Raw genomic sequence first — 26,743 nt, forward strand, 5'->3', positions numbered from 1 at the left:
CTAAGAGTTTACATACTTAATAGCTATAGGACAAAAGCTAAGAAACTTACTGTAATGTGAAACCACTAGGCAGAATTGAGGGGTGACAAACCAATGGAGACAACATGGACAGAAAACAAACTGGACATTAAGAAAACTAGGCTCTTATGCTATCTCTGCTAAATATAAGTGACCAAATCAAATAAACTCCAAGACTTTAGTTTTGTCTCATCTTTAACAGAGATGATATAACCACTTAATTTCTAAGATCCCTTTCCAGTGCTACCTATCCTACAAAATGGAAGGCATGGTTCTTGCCCTCAAGCATATTCTATTTAGGAAGTTTAGAATGTAAGTATTAATTCATGTTGTAACCCACACATTGCTCTATCAGTAGTAATATTAAAAAGACAATAGGAAGAATCCTATTTTAAACACTGAATTTACCCTCTTCTATAGATTTAGCAGTAAACAGATACTCCTATGCTAAGATTTACTTGCTCTTCCCAGTAAAAAAATAAAACACCAAAATTACATATCTTTATTTTATTATTTTTTTTAGGTAGGCTCCATGCCCAACGTGGGGCTTTAACTCACAACCATAAGATCAAGAGTCACATGCTCTACCAAGTGAGCCAGCCAGGTGCTCCCAAATTTACATATCAATACCAGGTCCTATTAGAATAAGGCAAAGTAAGGTAATGCCACAGTCTGGGGAGAATAGGGACTAGAATTCTCAGGACAGAGTAACAGAGAGAGGATGGTACAGCTAGAAAATGCCAGAGATCTTCAGATTATGCACTTGTATACTCAACTAAGTACTGAGCAGCACAAGTGTATAAAAATACTACCCAAGTCTGGTGAAAAGAAGCATCTAAAGCAATTAAAGTAGTGCTTCTCAACCATTTTCTCCTTATCATCCTAATCCAGGAGGTTTTTGATACTTTATTTTTCCTAACTGCCCTCATGAAATTTTACTACTACTGTGTATCTATCTAATTTCTACAGTTTAATCCTTTGGAAGGCCATAATCATTGTAATATGCAAGATTCTCTCTCTCTCTCTCATACACACACACACACACACACACACACACACACACACACAGCAAAAAAATAAATTTTGCCAAGTTGGAGGTGATAGCATCACCAGTGAGGATACATGGATTTTGAAGGAATAGTGCCTGGATTGCATACAGGGAAGTAATCTGTTCCCGCCAGCCAGGGTAAAAAACTTGTGTTTCCTGGAGCACTGGAGAGAGTACTCAAAAAGAAACTTACCTCAGCAGTACTGGATATTTAACATATTTTGAATTAAATACCATTTATAGTAAGAACAAAATTTGTAAAATATAAATTTAACAAAGTATGTAAAAAGGCCATCCACAGTGAAATTACAAAATCTGCTGAGAGAAATTAAAAATGACCTAAATAAATGGAGAGCTGGGTGAGAAGACTCAATATTGTTAAGATGTTAATTTTTGCCAACTTCACCTACAGATCAACATAGTCCAATTTTCTCCCCAGAGACGGACAAGCTGATTCTAAAATATATATAAAAACACTAAGTACTGGGGCGCCTGGGTGGCGCAGTCGGTTGAGCGTCCGACTTCAGCCAGGTCACGATCTCGCGGTCTGTGAGTTCGAGCCCCACGTCAGGCTCTGGGCTGATGGCTCGGAGCCTGGAGCCTGTTTCCGATTCTGTGTCTCCCTCTCTCTCTGCCCCTCCCCCGTTCATGCTCTGTCTCTCTCTGTCCCAAAAATAAATAAAAAACGTTGAAAAAAAAATTAAAAAAAAAAAAAACACTAAGTACTAACACAATTTTGAAAAAGAAAAAAGTTGATGATTTCAAGACTTATTATAAAATGCTACCATATCACAACAGTATGGCACTGGCATTAACAACTGACTTAATAAAGACACAAAGACAATTCAGTGAAATAGTCTTGTTTTTCCACAAGTATCTAAGAACTGAATATATCTACATATTAAAAAAGTGAACTTTGGCATATACCTTGCATAATATGCAAATATTAACTCAAAATAGTCTGTAGATCTAAATGTAAAATACAAAACTTCTGGGAGATACAAAGAAAATCTACATGATGCGGAGATAGAGATCTTTTTAGATACAACACCAAAACCACAATCCATAACAGAATAAACTGATAAACTGGACATCAACAAAATTTAAAACTTCTGCTCTTCAAATACATTCTTAAGAGAATGAAAACACAACCACAGATTGAGTACTTGTACCCAGAACATACAAAGAACTCTCAAAACTCAAGAGCAAGAAAACAATCTAATTAAGGGGGGGAAAAAAAAACAAAGAAACTAGCAAAAACATTTGAAAGACACTTCACCAAAGAGGATAGATATACAGATTGCCAAGAGGCACATGAAAAGATGTTCAATATCATTAGTCATCACAGAAATGTAAATTAAAACTACAATGAGATACACTGTGGGATGGATACACATCTATTAGAATTTTTAAGATTAGAAAAGACTGACCTTACCAAATATTGGTGAGAATGTGGAAAAACTGGCATTCTCATGTCTTGATGGTGGGAATGTATAATGATACAACCAATTTGGAAACAGCCAGCAATTTCTTAAAAAGTTAAACATATAGATACCTACCATATGGTCTGACCTTTCCACCACTAGACATTTACCCAAGAGAAAGGAAAGCCTATATTCATACAAAGACTTGTACAGAAAGGTTCATCATAGCTTTATTCGTAATAGATGAAAACGGGAAACAACTCAAATGTCCATCGATAGTTAAGTGGATAAACAAATTGTGTTTATAGTTACAATGGAATACTACTCAGCAACAGAAAAGAACTGTTAATACCATGCCACAACATGTGAGATTCAAAATAATTATGCTGAGTGAAAAAATGCCAGACAAAAGGAAGACATATTGTATAATCTCATTTATATAAAGCTCTAGAAAATACAAATTAATCTGTAGGGATACAAAGCAAATCAGAGGTTATGGAGGGGCAAATGGAATCTTTTGGAAGTGATGGAAGCATTAGCTACCTTGATTATGGTGAAGGTTTCACAGGTATATGCATATGTCAAAATTTATGAAACAGTATAATTGAAATATATGTAATTCATTGTATATCAATTATACCTCACTAAAACCTAAAAAAAAAAAAAAAAAAAAAAAAGGCTGAGGTACTAGCTGAGACTAACAGACCAATTAGTAACTTTAGCTCTGTCTAAAATTTAGGACAGAATTTATGCCATTTTTGTTATACTACCTAACATATTACTTATATACAGTTATGAGTATAAAAACTCATCAGCATTATTTCAGACTATGCAAGTAAAAGTACCTGATCTCTATTAAAAATATCACAGTTGGGGTACCTGGGTAGCTCAATCAGTTAAGTGTCCGACTCTTGGTTTCAGCTCAGGTCATGATTTCACAGTTCCTGAGTTCGAGCCCCGCGCTGGGCTCTGTACTGACAGTGCGGAGCCTGCTTGGGATTCTCTCTCTCCCTCTCTTTCTGCTCCTTTCTGAGCATGTGTGCACACACTCTCTCTCCCTCTCTCAAAATAAATAAACTTTAAAAAAAACATATCACTGTTTACCCAACATCTATTTATTTATACATGTCCAGTAAAATTGCTTCAAAGAACTAAGAGGACATTTAGTTTATTTGGAAAGATGATAATTTAATAATTTATAATAAATATAAACATTCCAAAATTTTTGCATGTCCACTGAAGCAGAATTTTTGTTTTCTTGGTGAAAAGATCTCAATTTATTTCCAATTAGCAAGATTTAAAATAATCCAAATGCTCTCTAAAAGGGGACTAGTTAAATAAATTACATTATAAACAATGGAAAATGATGTGGCTATAAAGAAAAATGAGAAGTTCTCATTACTAATATGGACTAATATACTACATTCCCAATATATATTCCCCAAATATATTGGAGATGAAAAATGAAAGATGCAGAATGTGTATATGCTAAATAAAAAACAATACATGAATGGAATATAAAAATAAGTCACCATCAGTCTCTAGCTGCAAAAACAGCTAGTTTCATTAGATAATACCTTCTTTGTTTCAGAATCTTCCAAAGCCATTTATAGTCACAATGACAGGATGTAAACTCATTTAAGATCTTGGGGGAAAACTGACCATTGGTGAAGAAAATTTAAAAATCTGAGGCTAGATGCTAGAAGCACTGGCAAGAATAGAGGAGAGGTGTCATCTCTAGGCACCTAGAAACTATAGAGGAATTCTCTCCTGGGTGTTAACTGAGTTGGTTCCTTGCTCTTCTTCACTCCCCCCCTTACTACTCAATGTTCCATGGAAGCCAGCTAGAAGTTGGGTGGGTACACTTGAGAAGGGGTTGAAGGGTTGGTCACAGGTTCCATTACTAATTACTGTAAGTAGCTAAAAAAGACCATGTGCACATGTACAATTTTAGGGCAGAGAGTGCACATGACCTCAAGTAACTGAGTGAAGAGGTTTTAAGAACTTAGAACACCAACAGTGTGGTATACTGACAGCCAGCAGAAGTGACATGTGGCCACAAGAAAGACTGGTTAAAGATTAGAGCATTTCTTGTTAATTTCCAGAAAAGACTAGAGAACACAGTGAAGGATGGGGGTGGGTAGAATTCAGGCAACCTGTGTAAACTTAGGGTTTACTACTTTGTGTTAACTGCCAACAATATTATTATAATAATAATGAAAACTAATGATCTGTTTGTATGATGTGTAGATATAGATTTGCTGAGCACTTCATCTGACAAAGTAAAATCAACATCATTTCAATGATCCCAGAAAGTACTTTTGAAAGCTTAATGATGTTAATAATTTGGAAGGCTATTTTGGCAAATCAGTCCCAAAATACTTTGAATGACAAAGCTAAATTCAGAAGCTAATAAAATATACAAGATAGCATTTTCAAAAATACTAAGTTATATGGTAGATATAGGGAAGATCTACTTATTGACTAGCTCTTAAATCAACTCTTTTGTGTTTAAAAAGGGTCACTCATAATCTAAGCATTCCTGTTTTGAATACTGAGAACAGCATTGGCTAAATTATAATTACCTCTAGTTTGGTATTATCTTGAATGACATTTTTATCCAGCCAAAAATTAAGACATCAGGGAGGCTTATGTAGTCACTCATTTGCAATGCTAACATTAACAGCACTTGGTATCATGAAAATTAGGAATCCACTTGAATTACAGTTTAAAAGATAGGAGTCCATAGAATCGACCTAACTTTTTGGGGGAAAATCCACTTCTGAACCATTACTGCTTTATGGCACTATTTGACAAAAGAAAAAAACTATTTCTCTCTCTCCAATTTACTTTATTTTCCCAGTTACTATCAAGTCTGACATGGGTTCAAATTCCTGTTCCTGCTATACTTACTGGTCCTGGAGATATTTAACCTTTCTGAATTGTAGTTTTGTTATCTATTAGTGGAATGTAAATGCTAACCTACCAACATTACAAGATTGTTGTATGAACTGAATCATAACATAAAAAGATTTAGGCATATCACTGTCTCTGAAATAAAATTCTATAATTAACACCAATTTCTATCACTCTGGATACAGGAAAACAATTTCTTTGTGTGGAAATAATTTTCTGACAAAGTCAGACCTTTCCTCTGAAATATGTTATTGATATTTTAGACTAAATTATTTGGACTCTACAATAGGGCATTAAGTTCTACTAAATCCTCGGGAAAGGAAATAACAATAATTATTATTTTGGCTACATATATTTAGAAATACAAATGAAACCTTCTGGGCAAAAGCAGGAGGTCATTCAAGGTCATTCAGAATTTTTAGACCATCTTAAAAAAATTTTTTTAAATGTTTATCTGATTTAATTTTGAGAGGCATGCAGGGGAGGGGGCAGAGAGAGGCTCCAAAGCAGGCTCTGTGCTAACAGACAGCCTGATGTGGGGCTCAAATTCATGAATGTAAGATCATGACCTGAGTTCTGAGCCCAAGTTGGATGCTTAACCCCTTAATCTACTGAGCCACCCAGGCACACCTTAGAGCATCTTAAATTTGGAGAGGCAAACACCCTGAAAGCCATTATTGTAATCCACGCATTTTATAACAAAAGAGAGCCTCAAAGAACTTAAACGGATTTGCTCAAGTAGTATATACAAGCAATAAGGTAAGAAAACAGGAGTACTTAGGTCTAATAACTTAAATTCCAATTGTTCTTTACACTATATATACATACCACTCTGCTTTCATAAATTTTTGACAGTATCACCTTTTTGATTAACAGTGTTTCTTCCATAACCAGGTAACTTATTTTTCCAAAAGTTTGCTACTTCAACTGCTTCTAGGCAATCAAAAATCTTCTATTAGGTTACTACCGAAACAACTATTTCCCCTTTATGCCTTCCTATGAAAATGCGAATTTTCTCCACATATGGAATGGTAATATAACCAGTGATGATAAGCCTCTAGTCTTGTCCCAGGGGATGAACCAGGTGAAAAACAATGACTAATCTAAGCAAAACGCTAATCCCATTCTACCTTTGCTGGTGGATTGGTTTAGAGTAAGCCAGTAACCAATCCAATCTCAGGGGGAGTTTGGAGGAGATTTGGAAAAAGATAGTTTTGCTTGATTAAAAATACAAAGAAAAAGGAAACTTACAGGGAGAGTCCCCTTTCCATTTCTTTGGCTGTGTGTCATAAGCACAAAATGCATCAGTCATCTCTACTAGGAGAAGAAAGCTGAAAGCCTCACAGAGCCACTCACCCAGAGCTCTGACAGTACGATCTTAACCAACCAAACTGCCTTCCTCTAGAGTAAATTATTATAAAAGCAATAAACCTGTATTTAGTTAGGCACTCAATTACTTGTGGCCCAAAGCCTCCAAATATGAAACTCCAACATTTTTAAAAATTTATTTGAGAGAGAGAGAGAGAGAGAGAGAGAGAAGAGAGCGCACACGCAAGAGCAGGGGAGAAGCAGGGAGAGAGAATCCCAAGCAGGCTCTACGCTGCTAGTGCAGAGTCCGATGCAGGACCCAAACTCAGGAACCGTTAGATCATGACCTGAGCCAAAATCAAGAGCTGGACGTTTAAGCAACTGAGCCACCAGAACTCCAGCATTTCTAGTGAAATCATCTTACCTAAGCCTCCACAACAGAAGACTTCCTTCTCAACCAAATAATACACATGTATTTTAAATTAAGAGTTTTGTTAAAAATCAATTTAGGTATGTTACTAAGAAAAATGCTATCTGGTGATTCACAGTATCCAAAACTTCAGGACATGACTGAAGAAACTAAATCTAAAAAAATACAATGTTCATTTAACAGTACAGAAACAAATCTGAATTTGTATACCCATTCTAAAAACTGATAAAAACAACTTCAAAAACTGTACGTTTCAAAGAGATGTTATTCTCACTTATTTAAATAAAATTATTTTTAAAAAAACACCACTGTCACACTGACATAAAGCTTAAACATACTTTATTACCTATCAACAATCACAGATTTAACTCAGATCACAGATTTAACAAATTGTAAAATTATGACAATACTCTCAACTACTAAGAGTCACATGAGAAAAGACGTAAAAGCAGCTGTAGAATAACTTGTCAAAAACCCATGAATCACTGAAGACTACTGAAGTCACCCACCCTCAAGAAAAGCCTACTGATTTGAAGTACTAACCTTTTAGTTCTGCCCTAAGTCACAGTAAGGGCACCAGCTAGGAGATATTAAGAAATGGTGGTTATTATGGAAAGAGCCTAAATGTCCATCAACTGATGAATGGATAAAGAAATTGTGGTTTATATACACAATGGAGTACTACATGGCAATGAGAAAGAACGAAATATGGCCCTTTGTAGCAACGTGGAAGGAACTGGAGAGTGTGATGCTAAGTGAAATAAGCCATACAGAGGAAGACAGATACCATATGTTTTCACTCTCATGTGGATCCTGAGAAACTTAACAGAAACCCATGGGGGAGGGGAAGGGGAAAAAAAAAGAAAAAGAGGTTAGAGTGGGAGAGAGCCAAAGCATAAGAGACTCTTAAAAACTGAGAACAAACTGAGGGTTGATGGGGGGTGGGAGGGAGGGGAGGGTGGGTGATGGGTATTGAGGAGGGCACCTTTTGGGATGAGCACTGGGTGTTGTATGGAAACCAATTTGACAATAAATTTCATATATTGGAGAAAAAAAAAAGAAGTGGTGGTTAAAAGCAAGTAAAGAAAGGAATCTATAAGTAGAGGCTAAAAATCATAAATGTTTGGGGGTGACACACTAATGACACATACACAATAGTTTCCAAGGACATCACAGTAGAATAAACTTATGCTCAAGATGATTCTGAGTAATTTTTAAAAATTTAAAATAATTTGATCAATATAGCAGAAAACAGTGTTGGCTATGAGACTGCATAATGACAGGGAAATTAATCATGGTAAGTAGCATTATAGTCCAAACTTTCTCACCAAGATAAGATTTGTTAGTACTATTAAGAAAACTAGCAAACAAACCCAAAAAACTAGAGTTCAACAGAACAGAAAGCCATTTTTTTCCTTTTCATTAACTCTATACCCCTGTAACTATTTTCTGTCCTAAGAAAAAAATAGACTCTTCAGAACACCCCAATTAGGTAAAGTAACCAGGCACTCCATTTAAAATAAATAAATATATCCTGAATTAGGTGCATGTTTCCAATAAATATAAATTTAAAGGCAATTCATTTAGGAAGGTTTAAAAAAAATGTAGTAATAGCATTTTGATCACTCTAATGTTAGAATGAACCATTTTAGCCAAAGATTAAATTTATTTGGATAATCCAACTTTTAAAAGATTAATACTTTTTATATCTACTTAACATTATCACAGTAGTACTGTATGAAAGAATGAAAGAAAGATGAGAGCTTGAGATGACCTTGCAGGCTTTTGCAGAACTACCAATCATTTTAGGTCATCTGTTTTGGTGTTGCTATGGCAACTTTATGAATCATGACCCCCTCACCACAATAATTCAGAGGACTGAATTATGTATGAAGAATGTACTGTCAACCTGTTTCCCGTAAAAATATACACATTAATGAATTAGATCTTACTATAGTAAATTATATATCTTTAGCCTCAATTCAGTAAATTAAAGAAACTACTGGCCACTAGAGAAACAGAAAATTATCCATATGCCCAATCTGTATAAAACTGTCTCTCATGTCAGTCCTGAATGTTAAATCCACTACATCTTTCAGTTTGGAGACTTTTCAAACAATATGTCTTTCTTTACTGAGAGGCTCAAACAGATGAGTCTGTGTATAATGCTTACCATACTTATTTACAGAAAACAAATTCGATCTATTATAAACTTAATAGAAATGTCTTTTAGAGTTCACAAAAAAGAACCCTCATCTAAAATGCATACAAGTATTTAACAGTCAAATGTCACGATGTCCACAACTTACTTTCAAATGGATTCAGCAAAAGAAAAAACCGTATGTGTCTGTATATAAAATATGTGTAAATATGAGAGGGAAAGCAAATGTGGCAAAATGTTCTCACTGCTGGATCTACGTGGAGTGTATGTGGGTATTCAGAATATTGTTTCAACTTTTCTGTAAAATATTCCCAAGTAAAAAGCTGTGGAAACAAAGGACCCTCACTGGTTCCTAGTCCTCTTGTGTTAGTTTTTACCCTGAATATACACCCAGTCCCCTTCTTTTGAGGCAACTACTTCAAGACCCTCTGCCCTCATTTAAAACAACTGTTACAGAACTGTTACGTCTTTTTTAACAAAGTCATAATTCTAGAAAAGAGTTTTTATAAGTAGATTTAAAGGCCAGTATCAGTGAATTAATTGTTTTACCTGAAAGTTAACATCTTCTTTCTTAAATATTAGTGCTCGAACTTCATCAGGATCTCCATTAAATATAGCTTGCACCAGTGATGGCTAAAACACAAGAGAGTAATAAAAATATTAATCACACTGCATGGATAATTCTAAAGATATTTCCACATAATTTTTAAACCTAAAATTTTTCTTCTCTTTAGCAACAATAATCAATTTGTTTTTGACATTAACCAATACTTTTATTGAGTCAAACTGTATGAAAGTACAGGATTCCTCCTTGAATAAAAAAGGCCTAATTAAAAAAAAAAAAAATCAATTCAGTATGGCCAAAATTAGGTAGTACAATAAACACAATCAAACCTGAGTAGAAGCCTTTTGTTCATATATATGGTAAAAACAAAGTCTCTTCCAAATACAAGTGTGACATCTCAACATCTACTTGGGGGACATAAGTTGTCAAACAAGCCATTGCCAGGCCACACTGATGCCCATGAAGGCAGGCCTTTTTGAAAAGTTCTGTTTGGGGCATTCAATAACTTGCATGGGTTAGCATTACCTGTTACACAGATTTAAATCCGAAGAAAGAAAATCTGGCAATTGATGAAAATCACTATTATTCAAAGACCAAAAAATAGCATATACCTGAATAACACGAAGAGGCAAACACGTGCATGTCTAAATATAACAATTTCTTAATCAACAACAGTCTCTTTGATAAGGTATCATATTATACTAGTCAAACAAACCAATTGACAACAGCATTAAAAATAAGGTTAAGGAAGTCTGATTCTTTTTCATATAAAAGTGCTGCATGAAAATACATAAAATTCATTACAGAAAAGGTTGTGCCTCGGTGTTGCTAGCAGTAGTAAACCTTTCCTAAAACATACAGTTCCTCATTCTCATTACATCATTTTTTAAAACCACAAAATGAAAACAGAAACGTGGTTGCCAGGACTACAATTCTCAAATTATTTTTTAAAAAGTCTTTGTAAGAGAGTAATACATAGTAAGGAAAGTCTGAGAATGTTAGCTAAACGTCTGAAGAAGTAAAACCAAAACTGTGTCCATTTTATACACAAGTAATACTGCATCATATTTACATACCTATACTGCTTTTATTTGGGTTTTTAATAAAACGAGTGGAAGCTACCTTATGTTTATTCTTAAAAGATAAAATTTACCCCATGAGTTCAGTAGAAGATAATAAACATAAACTCTCATATCTTACCAATACACTTCCAGAAGGTGGTGGTGAATATGGGGATTTATTTTCCTGTGGCAATTTAGAAATGAATGCAGGAGATTCATCTTCTACCTCCTCCAAAACAACAATACACACTCGACTCATTCGCTCTTTTAAAACACTAAATTCCAAGCTATGTGATAAAAGTCACAGTTGGAAGAGCACAAATAGTTTTTCCTCCTCTTCTGTACAACACTTAGGATCATTCTCTGAACAGCGCAGCTGGTTTTTTAAAGTTAGTAAGTACTATCAGAAAAACTGAAGTTTAAAATTATGACTACATAACATAACTTCCTAAAAACAACAAAATTCTGTTATTTTCTGTTGGGTTACTGTAATACTTAAAAGAAATTTCATATCAACATGTCACTAACTAAAACGGAGTCCAGTACAAGCTCATCTAAAAATATTTTTCCCTTACCAAAATAATCATATTGCTCTCTGTCTCACAGAAATTTACTTGCATAAAAAGATTATTGTTTGGGGTGACAACACCACACAATACAGAATGAAATGAGAAACAACTACTGTGACAGAGAGGATTACAGCTATACCCACTCTTGCCTGCAAGGTCATATAGTTACCAGTAGCTGACTTGCTTATAATTGGAAAAAAAAAAAAATCTCACTATTCTGTTTCCACTTCTAATTTGTCTTCATTTCTTCAGCTTCTGGTTTAAAGCAGATACTATCCAGAGGAAAAAAAAATATCTAGAGCTCAGCATAAATTCTTAAAATGAAGCTCAGAGGTTGACAATTCTTTCTGTGTTTGGGAAAGAAAAAAAACAACAACACTCTGCATTAATAGCAAAGCTGCAGTACATTTACATGCGATGAGTCAGACCCCAAGAGACAATAGGACTCTTGGTACTAGAATACAGCTTGATTAATCCAGATATCCCATATAAAGAAAAAACACAGATAGCTTTATTCCCATCGATAGCATAAGCAAGGCAGAGCGTTCATTCTTTCTCCATCAGGCAGTTGTCTGTGGCTGCTCCAGCAAAAGGGCACAGCACCAGGCAGAAATAGTGTTAGCAGAGGATCCTAACGGAACAGGCAGGCTGCGAAGGAATTAGAAGGCATTTGAGCTCAAATTACTGCTTCAGGCTTTTCATTTAAAAAAAGAGAGAGAAAAGCCCAGTAGTTTATCATTCCAGTGTTTCCTTTGATCTCCACATGAATACAGCTTCCATTAAATAGTCTTCATTCACAGGAAAAAACAGCAGACTGTGCATCTTCTTTGAGCCAACTACTTTATTCAATCATCTGCTCTGTGCCAATATAGTTTCCTTCCACTGTGAAAACCGCTACAGTTATCCTTTTCAGTAGATTTCAGATGTTTTCCTGTTCCCCAGATGATCTTGCAAAACGGCCACTGATACCTCCAAATAGGTAGGTCCTTAAAAAATCTCTACAGAACCTCAGGATCGGCCCCACAGAAGCATTCCAACTGAGCAACAGTCTGAATAGCAAAGACTGCAGAACCGCAGGATGAAATGCCTAGTAATGCTCACATGTTACACTTACCAGAGATCTGAGCTACTGCTCGGGGATGTAACTTCCTCTAGCAGGAGAAAAAAATAGTGCATTTGGACAGCCTTCACAATTAGAAGGTTCATGCCAGTTCTGTGACTAATCCAGATCAAACTGAAAAATTCTATAACTGAAAAATGAGTGCGCTTTTAACATTTTCCACTAAAAGCCACAAGGAAATCTGGTGTACTGCCTCTGCTGACTAACACTGGTTTTAGCAAGTAAACAATTCCAAACAGCTTAACTGCTTTCGTATGTTACAATATAGCAAATGTTTAACCCTATAAATGACAACTGCAATAAGAATGTCTGCAGTGGACCCATAAAAGAGATGGAGAAATATTTTATGATAACAGAAAAACACAAATCTGAGATTTTATTTTTTTACCAAGATCATTTTTAATATACCAGATGCATTTATTTTCAAAAATGCAAAAAAGTTTAAGCAAAGAAATTTAAAATTTACAATTTCTGTTGTTGAATTTAATCAATCATGTCATATTTTAAAGGGAAAAAACAAAAATTTCATAATGTAAAAATCCTAGCTCTAAGCTTCTGTGGATCATCTGAATTTCACTGAAGAAATTAAATAATTCCACCTTCCCACCTGGAAATGGAATAAAGCCTTAAATCCGTTAAATAGTGGCATAAAACTATTGTTTAATGCCCTAAGTATTCATTTTCTCTATGTCAAAAAGGCACGAGGTAACATAAAAAAGTCAGATGTTTCTTCCTCTATAAAATTAATTTCCCCAAAGCTACAAGGAAGTGTCAAAAACAACCAATCTATTGTAAGCTTTCCCTTCTTTCTCTATTAAGCATGCGAGTTATTTTCTAACAGAAAAATTACAAATACTATGGTTTCCCTTCAATTTTTGTTCTTTCTCCTATCAACTAGCATTTTTTTAAATTAAGGAACATAATAGCTATTTTTGAACATTTACGATGTGCTAATAAGTGTTGTACATTCTCATTTAAAACTCACAATAACCTTGCTATGTTTCCATATAATAGACGGAAAAAACTGACTCAAAAATTAAGTATTTTATCCAGTCATACAAATTACTAAACTTGTGTCTAATTCCAAACACATGCTCTTTCTTTCTAATCTATTCTGCTTCCACTGAGTGTACACACTTGTGCACACACCCCCACCCCACTACTCTCTCAAGATCTTTGCAACCTATACTAGATTGTCAAAGTAATCTTAAAAAACAGGTAACCTATAATGGCTATGAAAAGTTAAGGTAACAAAGAATATACTATTTATTGTCATAATACTCCTAAACAAGTTATTTTTAAATGGGTATTTCAGGGCTAGTGTTATCTCATGTGTTTAAGCTAATTTACTTACCAAAACACAAAAAGAAAAAAAAAAAAAATCCGCATGATATGGATAATATAAGAAATGCCAGAATTTAAGAACAAAAACCATTAAATATCAATCTATTAAAGAACCTGTAATCCTAACATAATTGTACCAAGGTACTGAAATATGCTAACAATTTGCAGAGTTGTATTTTAAAGTAAGCAAAATGGTTTTAAGCCAAATTAAAGACATGCAAATATTTTTGCATACAAAATGATGTTAACTATCTCCACATGACTAACTCAAAAATATCATCTTGATATATGAAATATGTAAAAATTAAATCACTGTGGTGACAATATCCTATATTCTGTCTTCAGGGGTTTTTTGCACCCCAAACAAAATCTCTTTTTATACAGACAATTTTAACTCGTTCCAAAGTATTCAGTGTGTAAGTTCAGCTACTTAGACTTAAGCAGGTACATCCTATTTCTTGTTCTAGGTCAACTTCCGTACTTAGGTCTTTCCCAGCCAGAGAACAAGCTCTTTGAAGGCAGAGACTATGTTTACACACACACACACACACACACACACACACACACACACACACACACACACACAGAGTTTCCTTCTACTTTCTCCCACTTGTAAACAATTTCAATGAAATTAATTCTATTATGTCACAAGACTCTGGAATAGAGTGGTAAAATTATAAAGACAACAGGGGATTCATGTGTATATATTAAGAGTGTGTGTATATATATATACACTTACTTTAATCCAAAAACACAAGAGGCATTAAGGTGTAGAAGTTGAGCAACTTAAAATGCAGAAGTTGACAGGATATAAACCAATGATACAGGATGACAGCTAAAATTAAGGCCTCAGGAGGTCAGCCTACCTGGAATTCAAATTCTGATTCCATTATTTATTAGTTCTGTCCTTGGGCAAGCTACTTAAATGCCCTGGGCCTAAATGTCTTTGCACTTATAAAATAAGAATAATAGTCTTCAGAGATTTTTACCTAGGAGAAATACAATAATAGCACAGTGATTGAGAATGTAGGCTTTGTAGCCAAACTGCCTGTGTTCTCATCCAGTTTCTGCACTAACAAACCTAACCGTGACCTTGAGCAAGTTACTTAATCTCGGTCTCACTTCAACATCTAATAAAGAACATTAACAGAATCTACTTCATAGTGTTATTCAGAGTGAAGTTTAAAATAAAATGTAGATAATCTTATTATTATGGATATTTAGGGGAGTAGAATGATTTCCCATGTGAAGGTAGTGAGGAGAGGACTACTGTCAATTTCTCCCCCTACTGGTGAGATGATTCAGACTAATGTCTAGAGATCTCATTCAGTTGCTAAGTACACTCCCCTCACCCTACCCTTTCCAGGCTTCTGGAGAGACTGCTAGAAGCTTGTCTTAACACTGGAATAACCAAACAAGAATTAAGTAAGCATTACGGAGGGGAGGAAGGAGTAAACTTAGGCAAGAAGTAGGATTATGGGTTTTGCCATTCTTGAACATTCACTGTACTTTACAGTCTACGGAAAGAGAACTGGCCCATGAGGTGCCTAGCTGGCTCAGTCAGTACAGCACAAGACTCTTCATCTCACAGTGGTGAGTTCAAGTCCCACGTTGGGCATGGAGCCTACTTAAAAAAAAAAAATGTAAAAAAAAAAAAAATTCATTAGGGTGCCTGGGTGGCTCAGTCAGTTAAGTGTCCAACTTAGGCTCAAGTCACGTGAGTTCGAGCCCCGCATGGGGCTCTGTATTGACAGCTCTGAGCCTGGAGCCTACTTCTGGTTCTGTGTCTCCCTCTCTCTCTCTGCCCCTCCCCCACTCGTGTGCTCTGTCTCTTGAAAATGAATAAACGTTAAAAAAAAAAAATTCCTGGCCCATGATATCCAATATAATCAAAGGAAGATGAAAAAACTGAGATAATTGCTGCACTATTTTTTATTATTTAAGTTAACAGCACCATATAGCACTGTTTTAAATCTTCTACTGAATGAGACAGACCCCTAATACAAGGAATTCACATCTTAAAGAAAAAAAAAACAAAACAGGTAAGTAACTATTTAAAACATTAGGAATGTACAAAGTATTTATGATAAAAAATTACTGACAAAGATAGTGCAAACTTAAGTTCAACAATTTTTTTTTCAATTGAACAATGGTAAGGGGATGTGGTTTTTATCTTGAGGCATTTACTCTTTAAGCCAAATTAAGTTTTTAATAAGCCAATAAATTACAATTCTGACTTCATAATCCTTCCATTCTTTATACTAAATTGTATCCTATCAACAGCTTACTCCTACTCTTCACAGAATCACATAATGGAAAGCTGGTTTAAACCTTTGTTTAACGATAAAATATTTTAACATCGCAAAAGATTTTTTTTTGGTTCCTAATTTTGTTACACCCAAAGTTTTTCGGACACATGTGATTTTTTCTTTCTGCATACAGATTCAATCCAAAGTTATCTTATCTCTTGAAAATCTGTGACCTCTATATTGATTATCATCAAATAGGAATTTTACTCAGGGTGGATAGAGCAGAGCACGCTAGTGTCTTAGTATTGAAAAATAAAAAGCTTGTGGTGAAAGATGGTAAGAAATGGATTTAAACCATGTTTCAGAAACATTTCTCATAGTTCAAGAATCCTGAACAATCTTCTTGAGCTAGGCCTCATCTGTCCATATATTTTAGAAAAATCCTATGAACAGATTTTAAAAGAAAATGGGGGAGAAGGAGGGGGGAAAAATCTTAAATAGCTCTTGTTAGGTTATTGGTTAGCTTCCTCAGTATTAGTACAGCCACTGAAAAAATAACATTACGTATTTAAAAAGTGATGAATTCAAGATCCTTATAATACATGCAAATTAACTCTCTGCATGTAATATATTTACAAACTAGACCACTTTTTAAATGTTTACCCAACCATACTTCCAAAATGGCTGACAACCAATGTTATCCAATGATCTCAAGTGGTTTGACCCCACTGGTATATTATAATGGTATAATGAATTGTTACCCCTTCCATTAATACTATCATATACTGCATATTGTTAACATATATTAATGTTACCTATTATTACTCTGATGTGTTCTACTACGACCTATCTATATTCTGCATCCATTCTTCCCATATTCCATTTGCCCAGAAGACTTAATTTTTAGGTAAGTACAGGGCCTCCTAGAACAATGTCTATACTTCTCAGCCTAGAAGCCTGAGACTTCTAGGCTAGAAGCCACAAGACAAAGTTGTGACCAGCATTTTAAGTAGAGGTGTTGTGTGGCTTCCAGAAAACTGCCTATTCCTACAAGGACAAATGGTATATCCACCCTGCTTCCTGGAACATGGATGACTCACCACCATCTTAAACCAAACAAGGACCAGAGTCTAGGGTGATGGAACAGTGTATTAGAGGGGATCTGGGTCCCTGAGGACTTTGTGGGACAAAACTGCCATAAAAGCCCTAGACTGCCCACTTCCCAACTCTTAGATTACAAAGAGAAGTTCCACCTTGTATAAGTCTTTGTGATTTTTGAGTCTCTTTACTCAGAGCTGAAACTAACACTAAGTGGTACTCTTCCTCTTCCTCCAATCATCAATCAGTGATCCATACTCCAGTACAGTATAGCTACTTAAATTTTCAAAAATTAAAATGGATTATAAACATTAGCTGCAACAAACTGAAATAGAAATAACTAACCAGAAAACAGCTCAAAAAACAAATCCACTATATTAATCCGTGGAGGGAGAAGGAAACATATTTATCACAAATATTTTCATTGAATCCTCAATCACGTCTTGTGGATACTATTATCCAATTTATATACGGAAAGTAGAGGCTCAGTAACATCCAGTCAGACAATGACTCATCCATTCATCTGTATTTATTCATCATCTACTATGTGTCAGGCTTTCTGCTAGGCTAAGGAAACAAAATTATGAATAAACAGTCAATCCTTATTCTAATGGAGCTTACATACAAATAAATATTATATACTGCAAACTGCAATAAAGTGTAGAAGGAAAAAATTTCTTGGAAAAAAACTAGGTCCACATGGCTGCAGTAAGCAACTATGAGTAACTATGAGGAGCAGATGTAGTTGGGAGAAACAGTTAAACTCAGATTATACAGAACTTTGTAAGCCAAGTTATAAAGTTTGTATTTCCTAAGTGATTGAAAAGTCATTAGAAATTTTTAAGCTAGGCAGTCATGATGATTTGCTTTAAAAAGCTTATGTGGCTTCAGTGTAGAGAACAAATTTGAGGAGAAGAAGGAAGTCAGAGGACTAGTTGAAATAATCCAGGAGACTTGAAATAATCCAAAGAGTGGGTAATCTGAACTAGGATGCTGGGCATGTAAATGCAGAGACTGAGATATATTTTAGAAATAGGATTTATAGGACATGCTAATAGACCGGATTTAGGGGTGAGGGAGAAGATGGTAACCACAAACAACTCCTAGGTGTTTTATGCAAGCAACTAGTGCTTGCAAGACTTTAAGCAATCTAGGCCTTCTTCAGTTTCCAAAGGTATTAAAATGAGTAATAAGACTTGTTCTATCATATCTAAGGACCCTTCAAGCTCTAAGTCGGTTCCAATCTTAATCCAAAATATGTATCTTAACATCTACTCTCATGATTTGAAAACAAAGTGTTAACAATCCTGAACCTGTCTAAATTCAAAGAGGAGTATAAAAAAGTTCCTAAAGGATGGTAAGATTGGGTTCCATATTACCCAAGATTCAGTATATTGAAATAATCTAAAAAATGTTTGGCAAAAATACCTTAATCTAAAACATTCAAAATTACAATAGCAACTAATTCAACAAATATTTCCTATTAATATTTCCACTCTACTATACACACACCAAGAGATTATGAAATGTCATATATCATCTCCACATTCAAAGGCCTTACGCAACCTAATGATTTTTTGGCTATGACACCAAAAGCACAGGCAACAAAGGCAAACAGAAACAAAAGGGACTACATCAAACTAAAAAGCTTCTGCACGGCAAAGGAAACTATCAACAAAATAAAAAGACAATCAATGGAATGGGAGAAAATATCTTATCTGTAACCATATATATCCAATAATAAATTAATATTCAAACTATATAAGGAACGCATACAACTCAATAGCAAAAAACATATAAATAACCTTATTTTTTTTAATGGGCAAAAAACCTAAATAAATATTTTTCTAAAGAAGGCCATACAAATGTCCACAGGTACATGAAAGGGCACTCTTGTGCTGATAAGGATGTGGAGAAAAGGGAACCCTTGCACACTGTTGGTTGAATGTAAATTGGTACAACCACCATCAAAAACAGTATGGCACTTCACTTCCTCAAAAAGTTAAATATAAAACTACTATCAGATCCTGCAATCTCACTTCTGGGTATACATCCAAAAAAAATGAAATCAGTATCTCAAAGAGACATCTACCCTCCCATGTTCATTGCAACATTATTCACAAAGACAAGATATGGAAACAACCTAAGTGTCTGTCAAAGGATGAATGGATAAAAAAAAAAAAAAAATGTGGTGTATGTATACACAATGGAGTATTATTCAGCCATAAAAATCAAAGAAATTCTGCTATTTCCTACAACATGGATGAACACAGAGGACATTTATGCTAATAAAATAAGCATAAATAAGCCAGACACAAAAAAACAAATACTGTATGATTCCTCTTACTTGAACTCCTAGAAACAGAGAGTCGAATGGTGGCTGCCAGGGGCTTGAAGGTAGAGATGGGGAAACTCTGGTCAAAGAGTACAAACTTTCAGTTTTAAGAATAGTAACTTTGGGAGATCTATACATACAGCTACAGTTAACAATACTGTACTGTATACTTCAAATCTACTGAGAGTATATCTTGTGTTCTTACCACAAAAGAAACAAAAAAGGTAACTATGAGAGGTGACAGATGTATTAATAAACATACTTTTAGCTTGATAGTAGTAACCATTTCACAATGGATATGTATTTCAAATTATCACATTGTACACCTTAAGTAATACAATTTTTACTTGTCAATTATACCTCAGTAAAGCAGGGGGGGAAAAGACCTTATATAGTCTAAATGAGGTACACAAGAAAAATTAACCAGTACAAGAACACAAGTGATAGTAAAAAGTAGTGTAAAAAGTAGTATATACAGAGACCTAAATATGAAGTATAAGACAAACCTGCTACTAATAAAGTCATTGGTAAGAGTATATAGCATATTAACAATTGTAATTGGTACATAAAGATATCTTCTAATTGTCCATTCTCTTAAAAAAATGATGGCTTTTATGAAACTGTTCATAAACTTCACTGTTGCTACTTTTTCCTCTGATTTATTGGAAGGGTGCTTTCTCAAACCAACGGTCAACTAGCTAGAATATCTAACCAAAACCTCCTCTTGACGATTACATTTCTAAGAAAATCGTTCAAACCATTTTATTTGTTAGTTTTATTTAACATTAATACTATTTACAGGGGCTTCTGGGTGGCCCAGTCAGTTAAGCACTGGCTCTTGATTTCAGCTCAGGTCATGATCTCACGGTTGGGGAGATCAAGCCCTGCAATGGGCTCTGTGCTGACAGCTGACAGCACAGATTCTCTGCCTAGGATTCTCTCTCCCTCTCTCTCTGCCCCTCCCCACTAGTGTGCACATTCTCTCTCTCCCTCCCTATAAATACATAAATAAACATTAAAAAAAAAACTATTTACAATGCCAGACTAATAGTTTAGTTACTCAGAGAGTAGACAAGTGCCAAACAGAAATAAAAAATAAGCCACATACTTTAAAATTTTCTAGTAAATACATTTTAAAATGGTGAAAATTAATAATAGCAGTATTTCATGTAATTAAATAGATCCCAAATATTATCATTTCAGCTTGTAATCAATATAGTTATTGGATATTTTACATTTTTTATTACCTTCAAAATTTGTTGCATATTTTATACTTAAAGCATATCTCAATATGAACATTAAATTTTCATTGGAAATAATAGATCTGTATTTAGAGATAAAAAAATTTACAGTTGAGAATGTAAATACATGTGCCTGAGTTGTTACAATCATATATATATATATTTTAACATTTACTCATTTTTTGAGAGACAGAGCATGAGTGGGGAAAGGGCAGAGAAAGAGACACAGAATCTGAAGCAGGCTCCAGGCTCTGAGCTGTCAGCCACCCAGGCACCCCACAAACATATTTTTTAAGTTCCAGTAACTAAATCATGTATTCTTAAAATTTAGATTAAACTAAATCAAGAATTCAGTTCCTCAGTTACATTAGCCAGCCATATCTGCCTAGTGACTATCGTATTACACAACACTGGTTTAGACCTATAAAGACTAACTTTTTAAAAGTTTAACTGTTCTAGACAGAAACCTAAAATATGCTACCTACATCACTGTCTTACAGAAAAGAACATCGATTTTTATGATGGCTCGGAGTCAATAATATGAACATACACTGTTATTGTTAGACTGCTTCATAGTAAAATAATCACAACAGCCTTAGTTGACTGTTCCTAAATATTTCTGTCATAACTTGAATGGTTCACTAGTTCTTTTTCTTTTCCCCTTTGTTTCTTCCCTAAAAACACATACATCTCTCTAATTTTTCACAGTATTAGCCCTGGCTTGAAGGCAACAACATTATTTTCATATGAAACAAAGTACATGAACTTCTTAAGGTCCCATTTTCTTCAGTATTCAAAGGTCTCTTCACATACACTAGGGTTCCATACAGAATTCATAAGTTGAAGTTAACAAAAGTTGACTAGCTATCTGTCAGCACATTACTTCATTTCTTTAGGCACCTTTGTTTTGCTGTTGAAGCAAATGAAATTGACCAAGTTGTTTTCAGTTCTGGCATTTTATAACTTTATGTCCCTTTTCTGATAAGAATAGGTTGATTCATGATGAAAGGAAGGTACCAAAAGTAGTGGTAGTGACCATCGATTAGATTTCTTCAATAAAATTCGCTCTGAGAAAAGAATAAGTTGGGTAATATTTAACCCAAAAAGGGCTAAGGGGAAAAAAGGCAAAGATCAAGATAAACACGTAGAAGGCTAAAGAACTTGATTTTCAAAAAAGAACTAACCAATCAAAAGATATGGTACGACTGAATGGATTTTAAAAATCCAAGATCCAGGGCTCCTGGGTGGCTCAAGTTGGTTAAGCGTCCGACTCTTAATTTCGGCTCAGGTCATGATCTCACAGTTTGTGAGTTTGAGCCCTGTATCAGGCTCTGTGCTGTCAGCTTGGGATTCTGTCTCCCTCTTCCTCTCTTCCTCTCTCTCTCTCTCTCTCTCTCTCTCCCCCCCCCCCCCCCATAAATAAATAAACATTAAAAAAAAAAGATCCAACTCTATGTGGTCTACAAGAGACTAACTTTAGATTTAAGGGCACATGTAGGCTGAAAGTGAAGGGATGGAAAAGGTATTCCATGTAAATGGTAACAAAAAAAAGAACAGCGTGGCTAAACTTCATCAGACAAAATAGACTCTAAGTCAAAAAGTGTCAAATGGGACAAAGGACTCTATATAATGACAAAACTAGGAAGAGAAATACACACACCCAACATTAGAGCATCTAAATAGATTTAGCAAACACTGACAGAACTAAAGGGAAAACTTGACAGCAATATAATAATAATAGTAGCAGACTTCAATATCCCATTTTCAATAATGGATAGAACATAGGACAGGTAATCAGCAAGAAAATAGTTGGCTTGAACAGTATAGACCAAATGGGCTTAACAGAACATTCCACCCAACAGTAGCAGAATACACATTGTTCTCAGGCACACAAAGAGCGTTCTCCAGGATAAGTTGACATCTTAGGTCACAAAACAAATTTCAACAATTTTAAGAAGAAATCATACCAAGTATCTTTTCTGACCAAAACAGAATGAAACTAACAATCCATAGCAAAAGGAATACTGGAAAAATAATGTGTGGAAATTAAAATAACACACTCTTGAAAAACCAACAGATCAAAGAAGAAATCAAAAGGCAAGTTAGAAATATCTCAGTATCTTGAGACAAAAACAGAAACAAAACATACCAAAACTTATGGGATGTAAAAAAGGCAGTACTAAGAGGGAAGTTTATTTTGATAAACACCTGTATTAAAAAATAAAGACCTCAATGTCAGGCACAGAGTTGGCACTAAACTTAGGTCTCTGGAATTTTATTCCAGATTTCTGGGGTCATTTCATTCACCCATACTTTCATTCATTTCTTCATTCAATAAACACTTATTGAACAACTATTACACACAAAATAAAGATAACATTATAGTTAAAAGTGCCAACTTTGAAACCATATTGCATAAGTTATCATTCAGATGATACTTTGCAGGAAAAGAAAAAAGTCAAACAATGGGAAGTAGAAAGAGCAAAAAGTAAACCTCTCCTTTTCTACCAATATTTTTTAGCTGTGTGACCTTTATTAAGTCATATAGCCTCTTTGTATCTGTTTCCCCAAATTTAAGCGAGAATAATGATGGAGCCTCATAAGATTGTTGAGAACACATGAAAGGGGCTTAAAACATCTTGTACTATAAAAATGGTAGCTACTAAAAAAAACAGAAAAGAAAGACCTCAAATAACCTAACTTTACACCTGAAGGAGCTAGAAAAAGCAGCAGCTAAACCCAAAGTTAGCAGAAGGAAGAAAATAATGATTAGAGCAGAACTAAACGAGATAAGGGGAAAAAAACTGGATTGGTTATTTGAAAATATTAAATTGTCAAAACTTTAGCTAGACTAGGAAAAACAGGGAACTCAAATGAAACCAAAAGTGGAAAAGGAGATGAGACATTATAACTGATGCCACAGGAAAGGGGGGGAAGGGGCGGAGGGGTGGGTGGGAAGGATAAGGGATTACTATGAACAATTATAATGCCAAGAAATTGAGTAACCTAAAATAAATGGATGAATTCCTAGAAACATACAACCTACCAAAGACTGAATCATGAATAGAAAAAGACTGAATCAGTAATCAAACACCTCCAACAATGAAAAGCTCAGGACCAAATGGCATTACTGGTGAATTATACCAAACATTTAAATAATTAATGCCAATCCTTCTCAAACTCTTCCAAAAAAATTGAAAAGGAACACTTCTGAACTCATTTTATGGGCCAGAATCACCCCGATACCAAACCAGACAAAGACACTACAAAAAAAGAAAATTATAAGCGAAAACAGAATTCCTGACAAACATAGATACAAAAAGTGTCAACGAAACACTAGCAAACCAAATTCAACATTACATTAAAAACATCCTATGCCATGACAAAGTGGGACTTATGCCTGACATGAAATCATGGTTCATCATACAAAAATGAGTTAACACACGGTATTAACAGAATGAAGGATTAAAAAAATGACACAATCACCTCAATAGATACAGAAAAAAAACATTTGAAAAAATTCAACACCTTTTCATGATAAAAACTTGCAACACACTAGGAATAGAAGGAAAGTACCTTAACATAATACAGACAATATATGAGAAGTCCACAAATTCAGTGGTGAAAAACTGAAAGCTTTTCCTCTAAGATCAGAAACATGGCAAAGATGCGCTCTCTCATTACTTCTATTTAACATAGTACTGAATTTTCTAGCCAGACCAATTAGGCAAGAAAAAGAAATAAATGGCATCCAAATCAGAAAGAAAGAAGTATTCTGTGTGTAGAAGACATAAACTTTGTACAAAACCCTTTAGATTGCACACAAAAAAACCTTAGAATTAATTAATTCAGTAAAGGTGCAGGATACAAATATTAACCAAATCAGTTGCATTTCTATACACTAAGAATAAACTCTCTGAAAAGGAAATTAAGAAAATAATCTCATTTACAATAGCATCATAAACAATAAGATAATTGGTAATAAACTTGACTAGAAAAGTAAAAGACTTGTACATTAAAAAATTACAAAACATGGATGAAAAAATTAAAATGACATAAACAAAAAGATATCCTGTGTTCATAGATTAGAAGACAGTATCGTCAAAAAAGAAAAGATTAAAAATGGGGAATAACTAAAAAACAAACAACAAAAAAAGAATAACTGGGGAAGGAAGATCTCACAGATACAGAAAAAAGGGGGTTGTAGTATGGAGGTGGAAAATTACCTTGAGTTATGAAGAGAAGATCTTTGCCTTCTGAAGCAAGAAGGAAGGGTTGATGTAGGTAAGGTAAGTGGAAGTGAAAGTATAAAGTTGAAAAGGAATAAGTGTGAATGTTTAGCAGCTGAAAGTAATGGGTCATGAGGTCTAGGCTGGATAATAATAAAAATACAGAAGTGCAGGTAGTTTCAGTACAAGAAACAAATTGTGGGATGTGCTTAGTGGAGTATATGGTTAGAGCCAAGTGGAGAGTATCGCTGGTGTGGAAGTTGGTACACTGGGAAGTATGATATTCAAAATGTCATCTACAAAGAAATGAAATCATGTAGATAACTGATATAACTCTGACCCAGATGTAGAACTGCAGAGTGAGATTTGACAGACAATAGCAACAAAAAACAGGAGTCACCTAGCCAGATGGCATGTGCTTCAAAAGATTTTTTATAGATAGGTAGACTTGTAACATTCAATAGCTGTAGTGGACGACTAGAAGAATGCTGACGCCGCTCCCCTCCCTCCTACACACACACACACACACACACACACACACACACACACACTCTCACACTCACACACACATTCCCAAGATATACCGGCTATGAGCAGAGGAACAATAATACTTAAGCAGACCTCTGGAGAAGAATGTACTTATGAAAACACAGTTTCAATTAAGACAGGAAACGGAATGGACTTCCTGAAAAGAGTAGAGATTCAAGAGTTATACATGAGACGTTAAGGTCTAAATCAATATTTAAATGACTGTTTTTAGATTTGAGTCCTCATGGCTCGTGAGTTGAGCCCCACATCGGGCACTGTGCTGACAGCTCAGAGCCTGGAGCCTGCTTCAGATTCTCCCACTTGCTCTGCCCCTCCCCCACTCGTGCTGTCTCTCCCCCGCCTCCCAAAAATAAACATTAAAAAAATTTTAGATTTGAGTCTTAAAAGAAACAATTATTTCCTTCAAAAAGTATGCAAGCAAAAAATTTAACAAGACGAATATAACAATTTAGGTAGTTTTCTAGAGTACACTCAGTATGCTAAAAGTAACAGAGAAAGGGGAGGAAACCATTCTGTTGTCAAGTATGTAGTACTGTATTTAAGCAATATTTTTAAAAGTTAAATTATTTTCTTCATAATTTTGATTACCTCAAGAAGTAGTTTGAAATTAAGCAAAAGTATTTATCAGACTGAAGGCTAGAATGAATTAGTTATTTAAGCTGTGTTACTTTTAAACACCTTATTTGATCTGTCTCTTATTAGTATAATTTTTTGGCTGGGATGTATGTTAACTAGCAGAATCTCTGGCATATGACTTATGTCCCACCAGGCCCAGGATAAGCACATTCTCTGAAATATAATTTTATGTTATTATTTACATAATTATTTCTCAGCAACTGCATCAAAGACAACTTATGTCCAATATTACAAATTAGCAGAGTGTACGATTTTTAAACAGGCTGAATTTCTGCCCTCCTTTAAGAAAAAACTAAGGAGAGGTTATTTGCAATTCATTCTGGTTTCTACAATGTGGTGACACTGGGATAAATAATATCCCTTTAAAAACTGGAGAAACTTTTCAATTTAAGAATAAGTTGCTATGGTTACCCAATGTTTACATTTATAACCAATAATTACA

The 26,743-nt window shown here is 34.7% G+C and overlaps 1 protein-coding gene across 10 annotated transcripts in view; it reads right to left on the minus strand.

Annotated features, from left to right (window-relative positions):
• Positions 1–26,743, minus strand: part of ANKRD28 (ankyrin repeat domain 28) — a 196,668-nt gene that overhangs the window by 109,458 nt on the left and 60,467 nt on the right. For 6 of the 10 annotated variants that reach the window (XM_049628833.1, XM_049628829.1, XM_049628830.1 and 3 more), the window contains one exon: positions 9,855–9,938. In XM_049628833.1, the coding sequence (XP_049484790.1) occupies positions 9,855–9,868 (14 nt within the window). In that variant the 5' untranslated portion in view covers positions 9,869–9,938. The other 4 variants (XM_049628827.1, XM_049628835.1, XM_049628831.1 and 1 more) reach the window with 4 other exon arrangements.

This window comes from Panthera uncia, chromosome C2 (genome assembly GCF_023721935.1).
Source record: "Panthera uncia isolate 11264 chromosome C2, Puncia_PCG_1.0, whole genome shotgun sequence".
NCBI lineage: Eukaryota > Metazoa > Chordata > Mammalia > Carnivora > Felidae > Panthera > Panthera uncia.